Source organism: Serpula lacrymans (assembly GCF_000218685.1).
Source record: "Serpula lacrymans var. lacrymans S7.9 unplaced genomic scaffold SERLAscaffold_6, whole genome shotgun sequence".
NCBI classification, from domain to species: domain Eukaryota; kingdom Fungi; phylum Basidiomycota; class Agaricomycetes; order Boletales; family Serpulaceae; genus Serpula; species Serpula lacrymans.
Window position 1 is genome coordinate 457302 of NW_006763295.1, and position 19491 is coordinate 476792.

The 19491-nt window shown below is 46.5% G+C and overlaps 8 protein-coding genes across 8 annotated transcripts; 6 read left to right on the forward strand and 2 right to left on the reverse strand.

The window, feature by feature from the left end:
• Positions 1-201: 201 nt before the first annotated feature.
• SERLADRAFT_465082 (uncharacterized protein) lies at positions 202-877 on the forward strand (the record flags this gene model as incomplete). The annotated part of the gene is made up of 1 exon (XM_007317296.1): positions 202-877. The coding sequence occupies one exon, from the start codon at positions 464-466 to the stop codon at positions 677-679; it is 216 nt and encodes a 71-aa protein (XP_007317358.1).
• A 2122-nt stretch (positions 878-2999) lies between these two features.
• On the forward strand, positions 3000-5785 carry SERLADRAFT_448235 (uncharacterized protein; the record flags this gene model as incomplete). Its single annotated transcript, XM_007317297.1, has 11 exons — positions 3000-3160; positions 3223-3261; positions 3313-3634; positions 3696-3800; positions 3862-4559; positions 4640-5062; positions 5120-5173; positions 5243-5358; positions 5425-5458; positions 5517-5709; positions 5730-5785. The coding sequence occupies 11 exons, from the start codon at positions 3062-3064 to the stop codon at positions 5783-5785; spliced, it is 2139 nt and encodes a 712-aa protein (XP_007317359.1).
• Positions 5786-5924: 139 nt separating this feature from the next.
• On the reverse strand, positions 5925-6321 carry SERLADRAFT_448237 (uncharacterized protein; the record flags this gene model as incomplete). The annotated part of the gene is made up of 2 exons (XM_007317298.1): positions 5925-5938; positions 5975-6321. 2 exons carry the CDS (start codon positions 6222-6224, stop codon positions 5925-5927), a joined length of 264 nt encoding a protein of 87 aa, XP_007317360.1.
• A 473-nt stretch (positions 6322-6794) lies between these two features.
• On the forward strand, positions 6795-7777 carry SERLADRAFT_386842 (uncharacterized protein; the record flags this gene model as incomplete). Its single annotated transcript, XM_007317299.1, has 5 exons — positions 6795-6973; positions 7036-7125; positions 7183-7256; positions 7308-7378; positions 7449-7777. 5 exons carry the CDS (start codon positions 6929-6931, stop codon positions 7661-7663), a joined length of 495 nt encoding a protein of 164 aa, XP_007317361.1.
• A 172-nt stretch (positions 7778-7949) lies between these two features.
• SERLADRAFT_436999 (uncharacterized protein) lies at positions 7950-10130 on the reverse strand (the record flags this gene model as incomplete). The annotated part of the gene is made up of 9 exons (XM_007317300.1): positions 7950-7972; positions 8028-8208; positions 8274-8420; positions 8476-8608; positions 8715-8791; positions 8841-9469; positions 9526-9597; positions 9656-9754; positions 9812-10130. The coding sequence occupies 9 exons, from the start codon at positions 10128-10130 to the stop codon at positions 7950-7952; spliced, it is 1680 nt and encodes a 559-aa protein (XP_007317362.1).
• A 929-nt stretch (positions 10131-11059) lies between these two features.
• On the forward strand, positions 11060-12279 carry SERLADRAFT_465105 (uncharacterized protein; the record flags this gene model as incomplete). The annotated part of the gene is made up of 2 exons (XM_007317301.1): positions 11060-11338; positions 11391-12279. The coding sequence occupies 2 exons, from the start codon at positions 11158-11160 to the stop codon at positions 12095-12097; spliced, it is 888 nt and encodes a 295-aa protein (XP_007317363.1).
• A 740-nt stretch (positions 12280-13019) lies between these two features.
• On the forward strand, positions 13020-15558 carry SERLADRAFT_355610 (uncharacterized protein; the record flags this gene model as incomplete). Its single annotated transcript, XM_007317302.1, has 11 exons — positions 13020-13132; positions 13181-13266; positions 13316-13404; positions 13457-13524; positions 13574-13650; positions 13700-13816; positions 13871-14024; positions 14093-14168; positions 14241-15103; positions 15159-15184; positions 15237-15558. 11 exons carry the CDS (start codon positions 13069-13071, stop codon positions 15342-15344), a joined length of 1728 nt encoding a protein of 575 aa, XP_007317364.1.
• Positions 15559-16016: 458 nt separating this feature from the next.
• Positions 16017-19489, forward strand: SERLADRAFT_448242 (uncharacterized protein; the record flags this gene model as incomplete). Its single annotated transcript, XM_007317303.1, has 16 exons — positions 16017-16160; positions 16222-16365; positions 16416-16482; positions 16538-16713; positions 16763-16987; positions 17062-17205; positions 17264-17437; positions 17489-17668; positions 17723-17868; positions 17920-18175; positions 18239-18367; positions 18426-18575; positions 18632-18763; positions 18824-19012; positions 19064-19130; positions 19188-19489. 16 exons carry the CDS (start codon positions 16017-16019, stop codon positions 19295-19297), a joined length of 2433 nt encoding a protein of 810 aa, XP_007317365.1.
• Positions 19490-19491: the final 2 nt, after the last annotated feature.

Genomic DNA, 19491 nt, shown 5'->3' on the forward strand with positions numbered 1-19491 from the left:
ATATCTACCTCGAGGCTTTTGCGTCCAAACTTGATACAACATGTCTACTCACAGATAAAGAGGATAAATTAGAAGAGGGCATTAATGTGGGCTTCCGCTATTCTCGTGGCGAACTGTTACCGATCGGCGCATAATTCACGTATGACAAAATATAACCAACATAGGACACTGAGCTGAGAAACCATATTATAAGGCCGGTTCGGACGAGAAGTGAGTGGGATTGGTTACAGGTAAACATGAAGCCGAGGTTGATGTTCTGTGGTGGTCGTCACCGAGGAAATGCGAGGGATATTATGTTTTCGATTGGCTCGCTCCTCCAAGAACGACGTTTTCCGGATAACCGACTGAATGAGCTGCTCGCCATCGTGTACAGTAAGACTGGTTCATCCGGAGAACATTAATTGCGACAAGCGATCTTGAGATGAGCTTCGGGCAGGTGCCAGCAGCGGCTGACTGAGATGCTATGTCAGCAAAGAGCAGGGTTGCCGGTTGTGCCGCGGTGAATAATAGCTCACAGCTGCACACGGCAAGCAGTCCTATTGGCTGCCCCATGGGCGGATACAAAATATTGGATACCCGCTTGGAGGCGCGCACGCCACGAAGCGGGTGGAGTCTGGCGGTGAACGCGGTCTGGCTGTGTAAGAAGCATTTAGTCAGGCGGTTGTGCAGTGTTCGATAGTGCGAGAAATGAAAGCAGCTTCGAGTGAGACACCCTTGTCTATGGTATTGGTATTGGATGGCTGTTCTGCGAAGAAGTGCTGGAAAAGCGAGTAAAGGACGTAAGGGAGGCGGAGCGATGCCGGACTAGGAGCAGATACCGCTAATCCAAAGGAATGGGATCGATGGCCTGTGTGCATCGTGTTCGGCATTGGGCGAGAAGCTGCTGTTGTGTACGGCCACGTTGGTGGCGACGGTGCATCTACAGGCGTGGACATCAGCGCGTCTGACAGCTGGAGACATTTGGCGCCAGAAGATAGCTGAAGGATATAGAGCAAGAAGGAGTACTATTAGGAGCACAGCATCTGACAAGATCTCGACATTACGAATATAGCAGCTGGAGCCACCCAATGCGGTGCTGCTTAAATTGAAGCTAGGCACTGCCACCACCCAGCCCGGCTTCCACTGGTCTCTCTGCAGCACTCGGGAAATGTCTTGCAGCGTCCTTGTCTCACAGATCCACGCCCCAGCCCTCCTCTATCTCCAGTCCGGTTATCTCTTTATTTCCGTCCTCGTTAAAGCTCCCGTTTTTAACACCTTTCGAGGAACTTAGCTCGAGGCTGTGCATCTTTTTCCGTGCTTCAAAAGGCGCCAGATCCCCATCCTGAAAAGGCTGCATCGTTCTGTAAAGAACAGTTATCACCAGCACGGATTCGAAGCCCTCGTCGCTTAAATAATAAAAACCACACCCCCTGCCGCCATCACCATGAACATTGATTCATCACGCGTCTGGTCTTCCTCTATTATCGTCCCTTCTCATCCTGCCACCGAACACGAGTCGCACAAGTATAACCCTCACAATCCTAACCCTCCCTTCGCCCCTCCAAGCATGTCACAACCTCAGCCCTCTTACATCTCTGATCCCAATTCCGCCCACCCAGCTCCCCACTCTTCTCACTACCCGCCCGGTCACGCGTATAGGAGAAGTCACAGCAACTCGCCGTTCCGTCAGACATCCCATCCTTCGCCTTATCCCATCCCATCCACTCCCACCACTCTCCCCCCTCTATCACAGACCCATTCTATCCTATCTCATCATGATGGCCCACGAAGCCCCAAACAGGAAACTTACTATCATCCAAGCTCTGCAGAGCTCTTCAATCACGCACAAGCTTTATCATCCTCGCCATCTCCTGGAACAGATGGTTCAGCAGGCCCCGGCCAGTACAACTCTTCGAGCTCTGTCACGCGCCTTCCACCAATCTTGCAGGTCGAAAAGAAGCAGGTGACGACTTCAGCTACCTTGGCTGCCAGTGCTAGTAGGCGAAGGAATGAAGCTAATTTCGAATGCCCTGTACCTGAGTGCGGAAGTACGTTCACGCGACGGTTTAACTTACGGGGTTTGTTTCAATACAGTGCCATTCATAGATTCAAATAACTAATAGCAACCTTGAAACTCAGGTCATCTACGCTCGCACACGGAGGAACGACCCTATGTATGTGAATGGCCGGGCTGCGGTAAAGGTTTTGCGCGCCAACATGACTGCAAGTGAGTTTCTGATGCGCTAGCTTTTTCTTACCCACGCTGAGTGCTTCTAATAGGCGACATCAAGCATTACATACCACCAGACCTCAGTCAAATATATGTCCAGGATGTAAGAAAACATTCAGCAGATTAGATGCACTTAACGTAAGCATTCGTTATCTATCCCAAAATGCACATCTGATGTCCATCTGATGTCCTGTAGCGACACTGTCAGTAAAACCCATCTCATTTCGTTTCAATCAATCAGTGATACGACATTGACACTTTTCTTACAGTACGATCCGAAGGAGGCGCAGAATGTAGACAAATAGCAGAGGCACATGCCAATCGTGTCAAGAGCGAGGGCTCGGACACCCAGGTTGCCCAAAGCAAAGCTGGTACATCATCCGGATCTACCAACTAGTCCACCACCACAAAGTTCTTGACTAGGCTCCCTATCCGTAGGATTGCATATATGGACGTAACGCTACTGTAATAGACTATCATGATCACGGTATTACCCGACGGATGTACTTTCTGTGTAAAAAAACAGACCTCTACACGAACTCATGAGTGTACACTTTGACACTGCCCATATAGATTACAATATGTACTTTCGTAGTACAGTATGACATGATCGAGACGCTATTTCTGGTAGACATCCAAAAACTCTGTCTCTTCAGCTGTGCTTGCTGCGTAATTCCACAGATCGAAGCCGTCGGGTTAGGGGTTAGATGCTTACGTGGGGTGGAATAAAGTCAAAATCACGTGAAACTCGTGTCCGGATATAGATTTGGAAGAGTTCCCTGGAGTGCTTACACGTTCACTGAACAATAACCTTGGTCATTTTTTACAAGTACTCATTTCATCTCGATAGCCATGGCTTTGCCAATGCTTGTTGGAGGTGCTGACTGTGGACCTTCTAATCCACTCCAAAATCTATCCAAAAGGTTTGATCAAGACCGAGGTATCCAGCAGGTAAGTAAATGCAGTAATGCGTCGCACGAAAACCCCCTTTAATAACTTTTGTCAAACTCTAGGATCATTTTGGTGCCAGACAGGCTGGATCTTCTAGTCAAGTTAGTTCTCAATCTCTCACAGAGTGAACCCGTCTGACGATCTTGTGCCAGACATTCCGGACACATAACGCTCCCACCCAAGATGTGTCGCAAGACGTTGCACGATTCTTTGGAAATGGTCAAGCTTCTGCCTCTCAGTTTTCCGCAGCCCGTCCTTTCGACTTATCTCTCCTTCACGAAACACTCCCCTCCACTCACAGTCAACCTGCCGTACAATCCCCGCAGCTAACCCAGAACCCATTCTCTGGATGGGCAACCGACTTCCTAAATCATCAATCACAAGCACCCACATCAGCCCAGATATCTGCATCTCAGTCAGATATTCAAAAGGAGCTCAATAGAAATGCATCCCCTTTACACACCGGGGTTCAAAGTTAGTCCGTACGTTTTAACCAAGTGGCATGATATTGACGGATCGTTATGCTGATTGTTAGATGGAATGCCTTGGAGTCCTGGATATGCGGGATACAGGAGCCCGATGATGAACTTCATGCCTGCGATGCCGATGCCGGTCCAGCAACCGGCTGCTCAATCTGATCGTTCGTATCTCTGCCCCCACTGATCTTAGTTATTATAATCAGAATAACGTCTTCTTCACAGAAATCTCGTGGGACAAAGAATTTCAATCTCAAGAATCTTTGTTCAATCAAGTAGATTCTGTCGGTGCGATTGCACCGCATACTGAAGTGTTCCAAGACCAAACGCCACAAAAGTCTCTGCCGACAGACGATCTTGCACGCACAGCGGCTATGTTGATTGAATCCGTGAAAGAGGAACAAAATCCCAAGTTTCAACAGAGCCAGTTCATGGGTTTCATGAGACAGCTCCGGGATGGAGAGGTTGTTGTAGAGGGTAATGCTGTTGTAGAGAGGGATGCTGCGCAGGCAAGCTCGGTAGGAGTTGATGTCAAGGGTAAAGGCAGAGCTATGGACCCAATTTTGAATCCAACGCAGACAACCGGGCTTCTCGGGCCTCGTCCAAACGAAAACATTGCTGCAGAAGCTACAGGAGTTAGGCAGGAAGATCCTAACGAGTCTTATTTCCGTCAAGAAAATGAAGAGTTTGCTCGCTATTGGCAAGCACACCATACCGGACCCTTACCAGTGTCAGGATCAATGAGCGAAACGCAGTCCTGGCATGAAATGCAGCAAAACTGGGATTCGTTCGAGGCAACTGCGACAGGAATCAAACCCGTTGCCAACTATCAGTTTCAACCTCACAACCCCTATGTTCTCGGAGATTCGTCACGAACACACAATCACGCTGTTCACCTCGGGCAGTCGCAGACGTTTTATGAGGTAAGGAGCGCGTTGTTTGAGCCATGCTGTAACTAATAACACAAAACTCCATCTTTCGACCGCTTGTTATCTTTTTCCAGAGCGTGTTGGAGTTGGAAGCAGCTGTACAACGTGACCCTACAAATGCGAATGCATGGTTCGAGTTGGGCGTGAAACAACAGGAGAATGAGCGGGAGGCGATGGCTATACAAGCTCTCCAACGTTCTTTAGAACTCGAACCCACCCATCTGCCTTCGTGGCTAGCTCTTGCGGTATCTTATACCAATGATAGTAATCGAATGGGAACACATAATGCCATCAAAGAATGGGCGCTGCGGAATGACAAATACAGGGATATCGTTCAGCAATACATGGCACAATCTCCTAAAGATGGAATCATTTCCCCTACCGAGCTCTTCAGTCATCTGATACAATGTCTTATCGCGATGGCCCGCAGTGCTGATCAAAATGGTGTAGATGCTGATGTGCAGATAGCGCTAGCGGTGTTATTGAATACTACCGAAGTATACTTGTCCTGCACTGTCCACGTTCCCTCATCTAATTCCCTTTCTTGGTATCAGGATTATGCAAAGGCACAAGACTGTTTCCTCACTGCTCTGGCTGTGCGTCCCGAGGTACATCAATCTTTGCCTGCTTTCTTCTAGCGGATCTGTCAATGCTGAAATATTCACGTTGGCTCCCAGGACTGGCTTCTATACAACAGAGTTGGTGCGACAATGGCAAATAACGGCCAAGCTGAAGAAGCGCTTCAGTATTATTATTCGGCGCTTGAGTTGAACCCAGCATATATTCGTGCTAGGTGAGTATCCGCGCCGCACGGGACAGGTGACAGGAAGAATTAAAACTAATGGAGAAAATTTACCAGATTTAACCTCGGAATTTCCTGCATAAACCTTCGCGTACGTCCTTTATTTAATTGCACCTCCTGTGGAACCATCACTCACATGGTCATTGTAGAGATACGACGAGGCTGCACAGCATATACTGGATGCTCTCGTGCTGCAAGATAGTGATGGTGTCATGGAAGATACGGGAATGAATGATGCACGAGGGGTGACTTCTTCAGCCTTGTGGGATAGTTTGAAGACTACTTGCTTACACATGCAGAGGGTTGACTTGGCTACAATATGTGACCGCCGGGATCTTGATGGTACGAAGTTTCTCCATCAGTCGGATCTCAAGCTGACCAGAAGAGCACAGGTTTCCGTAACGCCTTTCACCATTAATGTCGGAATACAGTCATACAAGCTTAAAGAATCTGATATCCCCTCTTTTTCTTGTTCTCTTCCATACTTCTGATCCCAATGCTGACATGGTTGATTACTTAAATTGAAAAATTTCTTGGACACGTTCATCCTACGGAGCTCATGAGATGTATTCTTTGATTGCAATGGATGCTAGTAGTAGTAGCTTACTTGATGTAGTTTGACTTCGTTGCATACCTAGCCGCCTTTCCTTCTCTTGGCGGGTAAGTAGGGCATTATTGAGATTTTGTAAGACCGAGACGTCTTCTTCTTGTATGTCGGTTCTTTCCGCCACCTTTTTCATTTTCAACAACGCTTTCTGCCTCATCTCGTACTCTGCATTTTGTTTTGCCACCAAATTTCTAACATCTTGTACATCTGTGTCGCTCATTGGAATCATGGTTGGGTTACGTCGAATCATGTCACGAATGAGGTAGAAGTGTTTAGGTGCAGTACGCTGTAACAGAGAAGGTGGTGGTCAATGGTTAAGTGTTTGGGCGATGTTCTGGTTGTGTTGTGACTCAATATTCGATGTTGGGTCACAGCATAATGAGGGTGAACCTCCACCAGTTCAGCAAGATTGACTCTCAACCTTACTGAACTCGTAAAGTTTCATCGATGCTCATTATACAACCCGACATGCTCATAATGCCAGGTCATGCACAGACTTTCAGGTACTAGTTTTGTCGATCCTAGCTGTACCAATCACAAGACGGTCGTTTTTCCATCCGAGAGGGCTGAGATGCAAGTGAAAATTGAGAGTCGAAGATAGTCGCAGGCCGGGTAGTAGACAATAGCAGGCACGGACAATGGCGTCCAGGTTATTTTTGCTGATAAAAGCAGATTTTTATACCACAGAGTATGATACATTGTTCTAATCCTTCGTACGAGTATCAGCTATTGTAATGATATGAAGGTCGTGTGTTCGGATGAGGGTTTATAGTTTGGTTCAACAACAATCAATTTTGAGACGTGTTTGGCTGCGGCACAGTGCACAGTGCACCGCTTCTACTCCTCCCTCGTAAAACTAGCCCTTCGCCAGCTGTATTTTTCAACTACTGCGCCGTCTTTCTCCATCACCCATATTATACCCTCTTCTTTACTTTATTGTTCCACCACACAGCCATGGACGCTTTACTTCGAGTCACTGATGCCATGAAGTCCTTCAGAGTGAGTGGCAAAACTTCCACGTTGCAAAAGTATAATACTGAAGGTTGATATTTATCTCAAAGGAAACTCGCCTGAGTGCTCTACGACCTCCTACGGAGTTCTTTGATTACCATCGTATATCGAGACCAGCAGATTTTAACCAAGCAACTTCGGTAGGTCTAGCAACTTCAGCCTCTTTACCGACAGACGCCTGATGTTTCTGCGTAAAGCGCATATCCTACAACACGCGGTATTTCTCTGGAAATTATGGTCTGATTGTAGCTGTTCTTGCGGTGTATGCAGTGTACGTATATTGGCCTAATCCAATGGAATACAACTCATTGCGCAAATACAGTATCGCCAATCCTCTTCTTTTGCTATCACTTGCCTTCCTCTTCGGAGGTTTCGCCGCCATTAACAGATTTGGTAGGGTTATTTTTTCAATCGGACTATGAAATAAATCACTCATGTATAACCATTCATTATCTATGAACAGCACCAGACCCGATGCAAGTTGGCGATCATGTTGTAACCCAGAAGTCTCTCTATACAGGCCTTTTTGTCATTGGCATACCCCTTCTGTGGCTGTCCTCGCCTCTGGGCACGTTCTTCTGGCTCGTCGGGGCCTCGTCTGTCCTTATCCTCGGACATGCGTGCGTAATCGAGCCAGGGATCGAGAGCGAATACGCCAATATTCAAGAGTCCGTGTGAAAACCCGAGGAGAGCTTTGGTTCTTTCGTTGGAATTTGAGGTGTACGTACGCGGGAAGCGGGAGACGAGTGTCATCAAGCAGGACAATGATTTCACTAGTCGACTATTTTGATTGTTAATAACCTTTGAACTTCAATCCATAATAGAACCTGTTGTATGACAATCCACAGGCATGAAAAATACTATAGAATGTCCGATTCAGATAGCAGTGTATGAATGCGAATGCAGTATAAGCGTTTCAGAATACACAAAAAACCAGACGAGCTAGCAAAATAAGTGCAATAAATCATAACAAAGGAAGCCACTGGCCTACGCTGAACCGTTAGCGATAGTCGACAGCTTGAGAAGGGAAACAAAGACCTACCTATAACAATACTAGGAAGATCGAAAATATCTCTGCGAATAGAGAAGCAGAACGTCGCAGGAATAGGAGCACCTGATGGTTTCAGTAAAACGCAATGAGAATATACAGATTTTGTCGTATTTTCAAAAGCATGGGACGCAAAGCTCTCCCAATACTCAACGACAGATTGGTTTTCGAAAAGCTGTGCAAAAAGCGGAGAATGCTAATATCAAAATAGGTAGCAGCACTGCACACTTCATGACGGACCTCGTATATATATTTTCGTCGACCTACTAGATCCTCCAACGGCCATTCCGTAAGCATGCAAAACTCAGGCGCAACAAGGCAGATCTCTCCGGTCCGCCTCCAGACCACAGTTGGAGTGCCACTGTAAGATATCAACTTCTCTAGTTCCTGTGGCGTTGTAAGTACCGCATGACCATTTCGAATATGAATTATAGGTACGGACCATCAGTGACCTCTGGAAGCATTTCTCGACAAACACCTCATCTTCGTCCGTCATTGGCATTTGCAAGGCAATGAGTGAAGGTCGGAATATTGCCAGTGCACGTACAATACGCAAGATGTCGTTTTTCTCAAAACTTCACATCCCATATTGACAACAGAAAGAATCAAAGGAGTTTCGACATCAGATCCCGACCATGTAGGCCACTTAGTTGCAGAATCCGAGTACAGTTATATACGTACCGAGTAGGCAGGTGTTTCATGAGAAAATGATAGCCCTCCGTATAGTCATATGGCAGGGTCACACGATCATTGATACTCTGAGGTAAGGATGAGCAAACAGTAACAAAATGAGGTGGGGCTACTGACGAGATGGTCTCCATTACCAGGATGTATCGAACTCGACGACGAGGGAGATGGGTGTGACGGCGATGGTGAGAGCAAAGAGTGAGGACCAGCCTCTTTTGATGCGGCACGAATGAAGGCCGAGGTTGCAGGAACGGGAATGGAATTCTCGCGGGGATAGCGTGGCGCCACAGCATGTAGCGGGGGTGGCTGCGGCTGATGGTGGGGATATGGCTGTGGATACTGCAGTCGGTCCTGCGACGACTGACGTTGTGGATGATGTTGAAACTGAGTAGGCGGGGAGAAAGAAGACAGGAAATTGGGGGACATCCTTGCTGAGGAAAGAGTTGTCTCTGAGGGCGGAATTGACAGCTGAGGCTGGTCGCTATATGAGGAACCGTACCCGTTAGTCCCATTTATTTGCGATTGGCTATATGGAGGCTGCATTGAATCACTGGCCCACGCCGGATTAGTCATGGTTGGGGGATATTGCGGTTGGGGTGGAGAAGGTGCTGTCGCAGAGTCTGGAGGACTAGGATTGCCGAGAATGGCTGATAGGATGGAGTATTCCAGGTTTGCAGCTTCGGATCCGAAGGTGAAGTTGGGATCGAAGGTGACATTGAATAGAGGATCAGTAGGTTGAAAAGGTTCAGCTGCTTTAACGGAACCAATCAGTAAAATGATGTTACAGGAAATTGAGTTTGATTACACGCCGGTGGAGGCGCCGAGGCCGACTCAGTATTGTTTTCAGGTGCGGAGGAAGTATGCCTCTTCATTTGCTCTACTTAACTCACGTGATCAGCAAAAGACTCTGACGAGCACACCAGGCCAGCGCATACCTAGTTCGTCGTCATCCAGGAGATACTTGGCCTTTTTACGGTGACCTTCGGTGCAATTGCTAGCTATACCACGTTTGATACACCGTTGACAAGGTCGAGCTGTCGTTGGGTAAAGTCAACGAGCCTAGTCAAAGCTGACAGACGAGCGATACTCACAGTCATCGCACGTTAAATGGGCTTTCTGACAGTGGGCGCAGGCGCGATTAGCTTTCTTTTTCTTTGGGCCATCTCTGCTCTTGCGCTGCTGCGATGAGGAGTCACCGCTTTCGTCGGGTGTGCCAATGCGCTTTCGCTTCCCGTTGGCAGATACTTTTCGTTTTCCTTGTGGGTGTAAAGAGGAAGGACCTGCTTGCGCATTCTGTGTCATCTGTGCTGGATTAACATAGACAGGCGAGATAGTGTTTAGACCAGATAGAGTAGGAGGTTCTGATAATATGGACCCACTATGGGAACCAGTGAGAGTTGCCGAGTTCATATGCAACGTCGAGGTGCAAAGCACATATAACAGAAGATAGGGCGCTGGCCGTTGTGGGGAATGGCGAGTAGAGCTGGTCGTGACGATGAAGACAAGGGAAAGTGTGTCGGCTGTTCGCCCGCAAACCGATGTCCAGCTGATTCTTTTACACCATGAGTAGAAATTTCGTGCGGAAATAACAAGCTGATTACGTAAAAATGGTGAATTATCCTTAGCCGGCGGCTTCGGACGGCATGCCTGGGTTTGCCATCTGACTTGACTGGGCCATCGGGCTCCCCGCACGGCTGGCAATTGCTCCTTTTCACCATTACTTACAAGTGCTTATGTTGGGTGCCTGCCAATTTACTCTAGTACTTATAGCTTCATATCTTCGAGGTACTTCACTTGTCTTTGACGAAGAACCTAGGAGGTAATAATGATGGACGCCACATAACAATCATCATCACTGACATTGGATACGACATAAGGGGGGCCATCGCTTGAAGGCCATGCCCATCACCACTCGCAGCCTAGACAACAGGCTCAGATTTGACAGCATTTTTTACGTTGGATGTCCCATCCTCATGCATCCCAATAGCATAAAAAGCAGCAAAGATCTCGAGACAGGACCCTATGAGTAGCGTTAGATTCTAGGGTATGGCATATCACTCTCCCTCGTGCTTCCAAGTCATGTCGACGTCTTCTCAGCGGTATGTATGTAAGGCTGTGGCTTTTCTGGGGTGCTCCAAAGTCAGACCTTTTCGATGAGCCCATTTTCCGCGACTCTTTCGCTATTCGTGGATTCTATGAACGGCCGTTTGGAACCTTTGTTCTGCTCCGTAGAAAGCGCGTCTGCTGCACCAATGTCTGCCGTCCGGTGCCGGCGCGTTTTTCGTGTCAATTTCGGCCGTCACCGATTAGGCTGAATTAAGCTGTCGAGTGGGATTTGTAGTTGTCTTTGGACAATCACAGTAACCCAAGCAGCTGTCAGTAAGTCGTACGCTGACACGGACATATTAGAACAGGGAACTCGAAGTCATGATATCTTATGTTTGACCACATGGCGCGATTATTAGCTTCGTTGTGCACGCATCTCGGACGTGAACAAGCGAAGCAGGAGTTCAAATGGATGAAGCAAGCTTTGGACAAGGGTTTAATTTACGCTCCTACTGATTTATCAACTATGGTACAGCGCAGATTGCGAGGAGAGCCTTTGCAATACATCTTAGGTATACACTCTTTAATAACTCTTACTCACAGTGAGCTGATACAGTTTTACAGGAACTACACCTTTTGGACCGCTGGATCTTCTTACTCGCCCGCCCATCCTTATCCCTAGGCCCGAGACGGAGGATTGGGCCCTTCGACTGGCAAATGGTTTTTTTCCCAGTCCCACGAGGCCTTTGTCTGTTTTGGACCTTTGTACTGGCTCGGGTTGTATACCATTACTCTTGTGCCATCTTTGGCCTCCAGGCACCACACGCGCTATTGGCGTGGATATATCGCCAAGTGCTATACAGCTAGCAATTGATAACGCAGTTCGATGTAATATTGCTACGTATGACGAAGTGCCACGTACATTACCTCAAACAAACACATTCACTCCCCTCCTTGGAGATATCCGAGACTCAGCTTTTCTAGGTTCGTTAAAGCCCCCTTTCGACATCGTCACAGCAAATCCACCCTACATACCCAAACGTGAATATGTCGAGCTTCCGACTTCTGTCAAGGACTTTGAAGATCCAGTCGCTTTGATAGGGGACCCTCCTGAGGCTGCACAGCAGGATGGGCTGTCTTTTTACCATTGTATTGCCCAACTTCTCAGTATCAAGGGCATGCTTAAAGAAAGCGCTTTCGTGGCTCTTGAAGTAGGTCAAGGGCAAGCGGAGAGTGTGGAGAGTATTCTACGCGAAGTGGCTGCATTCAGGGAAATAGACATCTGGAGAGATCCGTGGGAGAAGAAGAGAGTGGTTGTAGCTCGCTGTTGATCGATCCTGATAACGTTTACCGGAGGCATTCTCACCTTGGTTTGGTTTGAAGGCCAGAAGCGCAACTGTCTATACATATACTGACGATCAAAATACCAACGACTGGTGGAAGTTACAATTCTTTTCGACCGATGTCTCCGATGGTATTGATTCGATGGCATGCGGTGTTCGCAGTCCCTTCGGAACCTGACTACGGAATATGTTTTCCATGATCATGAGAGACCCAGTCCGGGATTAGCGGGCCTGCGTGGTATATGTTGTTTTCTTCTCGTGGTGCGTTCGGGCCCTCCGGCCAGCTGAGAGTTTCTATCTTGTCGTGTGCACTTTGATATCGAAGGGGGGGGGGGGGGGGGGGGTTTGTAAGTTCACCCACTCTTCACAGTTCCGCTTGGAGACGCGATTACACGTCGATTGTAGTTGTCAGGGGCGATGTCGCTGAAATAGGAACAAATGAACAACGTATACTAACGGTGATAATCAGATAAAACACATATTATACTTGTTGCGTGGCCGGACAAGCAATGAACCAAGATGCTAATAATTATCATGATTCGATATCTTTCCACGTGTAGATTTATTCTTTTCAATTAAAGAGTTGTTGACTGATGCAGTATACTTTATCTAGGAAGGTTTCAGAGTGCTCCATTTTACCGCAGGTAGCCAAGATCACAAACAATGGTTGGTTCCACTTTCCTTCAAGCTATTTTACAACAACCAGAAGTCAGGTATTACTTTTCAATGACGGAGACAGCATAGGAGATTTGATTTCCCTTGCTGAAAATTACAGTTGCCAAATATAGCCTAAGACACCCATGTTTTCTTATCTTTACTAGTCGGATGCTCGAGTCGGAAGTATCGGTTTGATGCCCGACCAATGGTCCATGAGGAGAAAACGTCGACCGTGTACGACAGAGATTAGGACTCCCAACATTTTCCCTCACAACTAAAGCTCAATCAAAATTAACTACAAGATGTCCAATTCATACGAGGCCATCCCCTTGCAGGAATTTTCTAGCTATTTCTCTGCTGCAACTGGTATGGAAATTAGTACAAGGCGTGAGACCTTACTGATGGTATACGAAGAGCTCTCCAGTGTGGCACTTGGGGGAAAGATTGTGTCGGTATCCGATGAATTCTTTGCAAAGGCATTTAATCTACTTTTGGTAGAGGTGAGAACCTTGAATAACAGTTGCTGCACCGACTGATAATGATTTCAAGCCCGCACCCAGTCTCAAAGGCCAATTCGGTCCTAACGGTGCATTGTTCAGTGGATGGGAAAGTAGAAGACACAACCCCACATATGATTGGTATTTGATCTTTCTGCGATTGCTTTAATCGGTCTTCATTTCATTCGTGAAGGTGTATCATTAAACTGGGGACTGCCGGCACAATCTTCGGTTTTGATATTGACACTGCTCATTTCAATGGTACATGGCCTGTTTTTGGTGTTCATTTGATGGATTGATTAGTTAATAGGCAATGAGGCACCGGAGGTTTCTGTTGAAGCACTTATAACCTCTGCGAGTGAAGACCCAAAGCATGATGATGCCAAGGTAATTCCACGTGATATGCTCTCGACCAAAATGTTCTAACAAAGAACAGTGGTTCGAAATTCTACCGAAAGTACCTCTCGGACCGTCCGCAAGACATCTGTTCACGATAGCTGAAACTTCGGGTGTGAAATATGTCAAGCTGAACATGTATCCAGACGGTGGTATTGTAAGTTCGTTCTCTACCAAGGCAAGGCGATCTCTACTAAATTGTACTTTTTAGGCTCGCTTTCGAGTTTATGGGCATGTTTCTCCGATCCATCCTTCTGATCCCTCAGAGATATTTGATCTTGCTCATGTCTTTGCGGGGGGTTGTGTTGTGTTTACATCTGATCAACATTTTGGAGTTGGGTCAAACTTGATTCTTCCTGGAAGAGGTATAAAGTCCTATATAATGATCGGCACTAATCATAATCCTGATTAATGTTTTATGATGCACTGTTAGGAAAGGACATGGGCGACGGATGGGAGACTAAGCGTAGCAGGCAGAAGGGTCACAAGGATTGGGTCGTGATTAAATTGTACCGTATCCTCTCTCGTACTTCTTTTTCTCATCAAAGCTTGTGGATGCTGATCTTGATCGTATTTTCCAGGGGCGCAGCAGGACTTCTCAGTACTGCAGAAATAGACACAGCCCATTTCAAAGGAAACTTCCCGGAAAGTTGCGAATTAGATGCTACCACGAGCACGCATGATGTGCCAACTGATCAAGAATCTTGGACACCGATTTTATCTCGAGTGAAACTGGGACCGCATCGACAACACTTCTTCCAGCTAGAAAATGTTGAAGGTGTATCCTACACGCATGTAAGGCTCACGATACATCCTGATGGAGGGATCAAACGGATCAGGGTCAACGGAAGAAGGGCTGGCTCTCAACTACCAAACGTGACTACCAGCACTGTCGTAACCGCGACAGATGATATCCCAGACCAGGATGTCAAGCATGATTTAGTCTTCTCAAAATCCGAGGCCGCAACTGAACCTGAAATATTCATTCCAGTGCTCCCACTGACACCGGAGGCATTTTCTCCATTCGGTCAAGTCGTGCAGGCATATGGAGACCATACCGCTGCCCCTCGAGGCACAAAGATAACTCCTGCGAACCAGGGAACTGCAAGTAAATTCCACAAACTTGCACTAATTGAGTCGTCATATCCGCCAGAATCTGGGGAAACAACTGGTTTGTCCGTGTACAGATGTGAACCAGTAAACGTCTTAGACGGGGAGGTTCGCCTGAACATGTTGGAACGTCACCCCTTTACTAAACAGGGCTTTATTCCTATGGGAGGACGATATGCAGGGATACCCGAAGCTGAAGCGTTGAATAATCCTGGAAAGGCATATTTGGTGGTGGTGGCAAAGACGGGGCAAGATGATAAGCCCGATCTGTCGACGTTACGGGCCTTCATTGCGAGTGCCGCACAGGGAATTATGTACAACACAGCCGTTTGGCGTGAGTGCTCTGCAACTGGATTTTCTTTAACACCTTCTAATGTGTTCATTTGTAGATCAACCTATGACTGTTCTTGACAGAGTAAGTACACATTTGACTGAGATATAGAACATGTATTCACGATAACGCACAGCCCATGGACTTTACGTGCGTGGAGACTCAGATAGGGAATGGCGAGAAAGCGGACTGCGAAATCGTAGAAGTGGAAACAATCATCAAAATGAAACTCCTCGGTTTATGATCACGCCGCTCGTGACAAACATCAGATGAGTTCCTCTCTCTGTGGAACAGTCAAGAAATATGGGGATTTTGCCAGCTGTATGAGAAAAAATTATGTGAGGAAAGAAAGGAAGCCAACAAATTGGGGACTTTACGATAGATTGTAGGTTACTAGATGAATGTGCACGATAGTCATATCCTCGTGGACGCTAAGCACGTCCTGCGTAAAGGGTTTTCGGAACTCGAAGGACTCACGAAAAACGTCTCTCGTGAGTCTGAATCGGAAACAAATGGAATGGGACGGTTTTAAGGTATAGAAAACGGCAGCACCTCAGGAGAGCAAACGACAAGTTAGCGATTTATTATGATATCATCCATGAACTACTTGTAAATCAATGCTGAAAGTTCGGCAGTCCTTGCAAGACACTTCGTTCTGATCGCTACCCATGTATAGTAGCTGTATAAGTGGTTATGCCGCAAGAGTCGTCCTTTATTCTGAATGAGTGGAGTTCACTGGCAAGTACTTTCGAGTTGTGATTCCATTCAACTTGGTTTGTGCGGTGCCACAATAATGAAAAGGTCTGCGGAGTTTGAACAATCACCTCTGCCGACAAATCACTCCTTCCCAACACCAAGTTCAAGGACCACTCTTGTCCTCACTTGTACTCTTGTTTATTCGGCCCTTTGGCATATAATGGATTCAAAAAAGAGACCATTTACTGACGATGGAGAGACACAACAGCACAAGAAGAGGATATTGACAGGTGTGAATGGTAGTCCTCTGGTAAACGGTACAGACCTGAGTGTCGAAGAACCCACCGACACCGACAATTTGGAGGTGAAACTACCTCCCACCCATTAACCTTTACAATCTGATGACCTGGATCACTGTGCCATAGCTTTTTCGCAAGGAAGCTATCTACAGGCGAATGAAGCACTACTCTCGAGAGCATGAGAGGAGCCAGCTTCGCATAGTAGAACTTGAACAACGCAAGAGTACGTGTGAGGCAGGTTTAGTCGCCATCGCAGCATGCTGGGAGCAGGTAAATACACTCACCAGTTCGCAGAATCTGGTCTAATTTTCCCTGTGTAGCTAGTCGACACTATCCAGACGTTGGCGCAACCTGAACAATTACCCAAAGTCGAGGTGGAGACCGCTGGTGTGTGCAATATTAGATTGGTGGGTATTACTTGGTTAAATGCTCCATTATACAGATCTTTTCGATCTAACTCGGCATGTGTCCGGTGAATATGGGCTTCAAGCCGCACTAGAGAAAAATATGCATGCCACTCAAAAACTTGTGACAAGCTTCCTTCAGCTAGGCGGCGACTCGCGTTCTGCGACAATACAAAACGAAGCGTATCAGCGCTGTCAAAAATCACAGACAGAGGTGAGTACTAGGATACACATTTATCACACAGGCAGATGAACGTTATCAGTGCTCTGCCTTACGGTCAGAGATAGAATTGATTCGAGCCAGACTTCGTGACCTCGAATCTGAGAAAGAAAAATATCATGAAGATTTAGTGAGGTCAGAAATTCGTGTCGACCGGCTGCGAAGTAGTAATACCGTTCAAGCAATGCAAAGTCAAGCACCTGTTGAGAAGCTGCCAGTGAAGGATGAAGAGACAAGTGATGTAAAAGTAAAGCAAGCATCTCCTCCTGTGAGTGGTTTAGCTAACTGGTGGGAGTTTTGAATAGTCTAACTATCCGAGTGCTTCTTCTGATGCATTGTCAGCATCCACCAATAAATGGCCATGACCAACATCCACCGGACTTCGAAGAACTGAAAGATGCGGTGAAGGTTAAAGATAGTCGGGTCACAGAATTGGAGCAAGAGAACGCTCGCCTACTAAGTGAAATCCATTCACTGAAACTCGAGGTACGCACCTAGTGAAAGAATGAAACTAAAATTATTCTATTAACCTAGACACGTTCAGGTGAAGTCGCCTTCAGAGGAAAGTATAGCCGAGACACCGTATTTCAAGATACTCTTGGACCATGCTTCTAGGCTAGAGAATGCTATCGCCGAGAGTGCAGTCGAATTCGGGAAGGTTAGCGACAGCCTGAGCCAACTGCAAGCTTCGCGAAAAGATTTTGAGGAAGAAGCCCGTGTGAGTCACCACAACTCCTTGACAAGTTATATAAATGCTCATTTCCTGTAGGCTGCAGCTGGATTGGCAAATCAAGAGCTCAAAACTATGCTGGCAAAACGAGATAGCGATAACGTGAGACTTCGAGATCAAAGAGAACAGCACGCTGCTGAGATCAGTGAACGAAAACACAAGGACAGTGTGAAAATGACATCTTACCAAGAGCTCAAAACATTGTCCGAATCCCGCCTGGTCTGCCTACCGTATTTATCCCGTTTGACGTCCGATAACTAATGGTTCGTGCAGGAAAGAATTCGTGTATTGGAATCCGAAGTGAAAAGGCTTAAGGCGCAGCTGGCAGTAGGCACTGGGAATGAGGATCTTTTGGCTTTTTTCTTTGGCGACAAGGTCGATGATACGAGCTACATTGACGATATGCAAAGCAAACTTCAGTAAGTAATTTTCATTTGATACATTGTCTGCATACCAACGAGGAACAATAGGAATGCAGAGGCCAAGGTAGCTGCTTTAGAGAAGTCCCTTTCCTCTTTGCAAGAAGACCATCCGGATATAGTACAGCATGTGAAGAACGAAACAGAGTTACGCCAGGAGCTGGCTGGTGTTATGAAGCAGCTTGAACAATACCGTTCAATATTTGGTCACTCCGCTCCACCGGAAGTGCGAAATCTATCCGAGCAGCTTCAGCAAAAGGAGGAAGAGATTCGACGTTTAAAATTATCGGAAACTCAACAGAAGCAGGTATGTCTATGTATTCGTGTGATACATGCCGGCTAAACAGTTACATTTACACACACCATCTAGGCCGAGACATCTCTTTATGCAGAAATTGACAGGCTATCGTCTGCTTGGGAGGGCTTGGATCTCCAGCTTTCCAGCAAGGTATCAGACCTTGGCGCTTTGGAAGAACGGTTGTCTAAGGCCATAACCGAAGTACGCTCGTATGAAGATTATCCTCTTCGTTCTCTAGTTGATTTATTATCACTAACAGAAAGCGAAGTCGGATAACAAGTATTACACTGCAATGAGAGCTAAGGAAGCTATCGATAGTGAACGCAAGAATATTGCCAGAAACTTGGAAAAGCAAGCAAAACTCATAGATAGAGCTCTTGAATCCGAGAAGAACCTAAACGCTCAAGTGGTTAGCTTGTTCCTTCTTCAGCACGAATTTGGATTTTTTTTTGAATATTTGAGCAGGGAGATCTTGAAAAGGAGATAGTCACTTTCCGTAAAGCGGGCAAAACATTTACTACTCAGATTGCTGCTTTAGAAAAAGATGTTACGGAGTGGAAATATCGCGCGGAATCTGAGAGGAAACGTTGTGCTGAGGTATGTTCCAGTCACATGTATATGGTTTGTCGTTCTCATCGATTTAACGTTGTGTCATAGGCGCGCGCGTTTGCATTGCAGAAAGAGCAGGGTTACCAGGGAAAGCAGTCCGAGGTGAAGAAGTTAGATGAAGAGATGCACCGTATGAGGAAGGAATTCGACCGGCAAGCTACGAAATTGAAGTCGATGAGTGCGGGGCCTAGCTCGCACAAGGAGGCGGAGCTACAGGCTGAAATTGAGAAATTAATGGTGTGTCCAGTGACCCATTCAGTACACCAGTTTTTCACACTCTGATAACAGAGTGTTCTCAAATGCTCAACTTGCAAAGAACGCTTTCGGAGCACGGTTATTACCAAATGCATGCATAGTGAGTGTTGGCCATTTTGACATTGTTTTGGAGGTACTTATATGTTACTTTTTACAGCCTTTTGTAAGGAGTGTGTTGACGCTCGTATATCAACCCGTCAACGCAAATGCCCTACTTGTAATCTAAGTTTTGCGCAATCCGAAGCCCAGCAAGTGTACTTCCAGTAACTTTTGAGGTGGTTTGCTATGTTCCTCTTAATGTAGCATTTTGCTTTTTCTGAGGGTAGCGTTTCTAATGGTGGACTGTTAAATCCTTTTCAAGTTGTATCTGTCTGTCATATTTTTATTCTATTGTTTTTGTTTTTGTTTTTATTAGACCTTAATCAAATCCTTAATCATGAATAGTGCAAGGTTTTCACGCG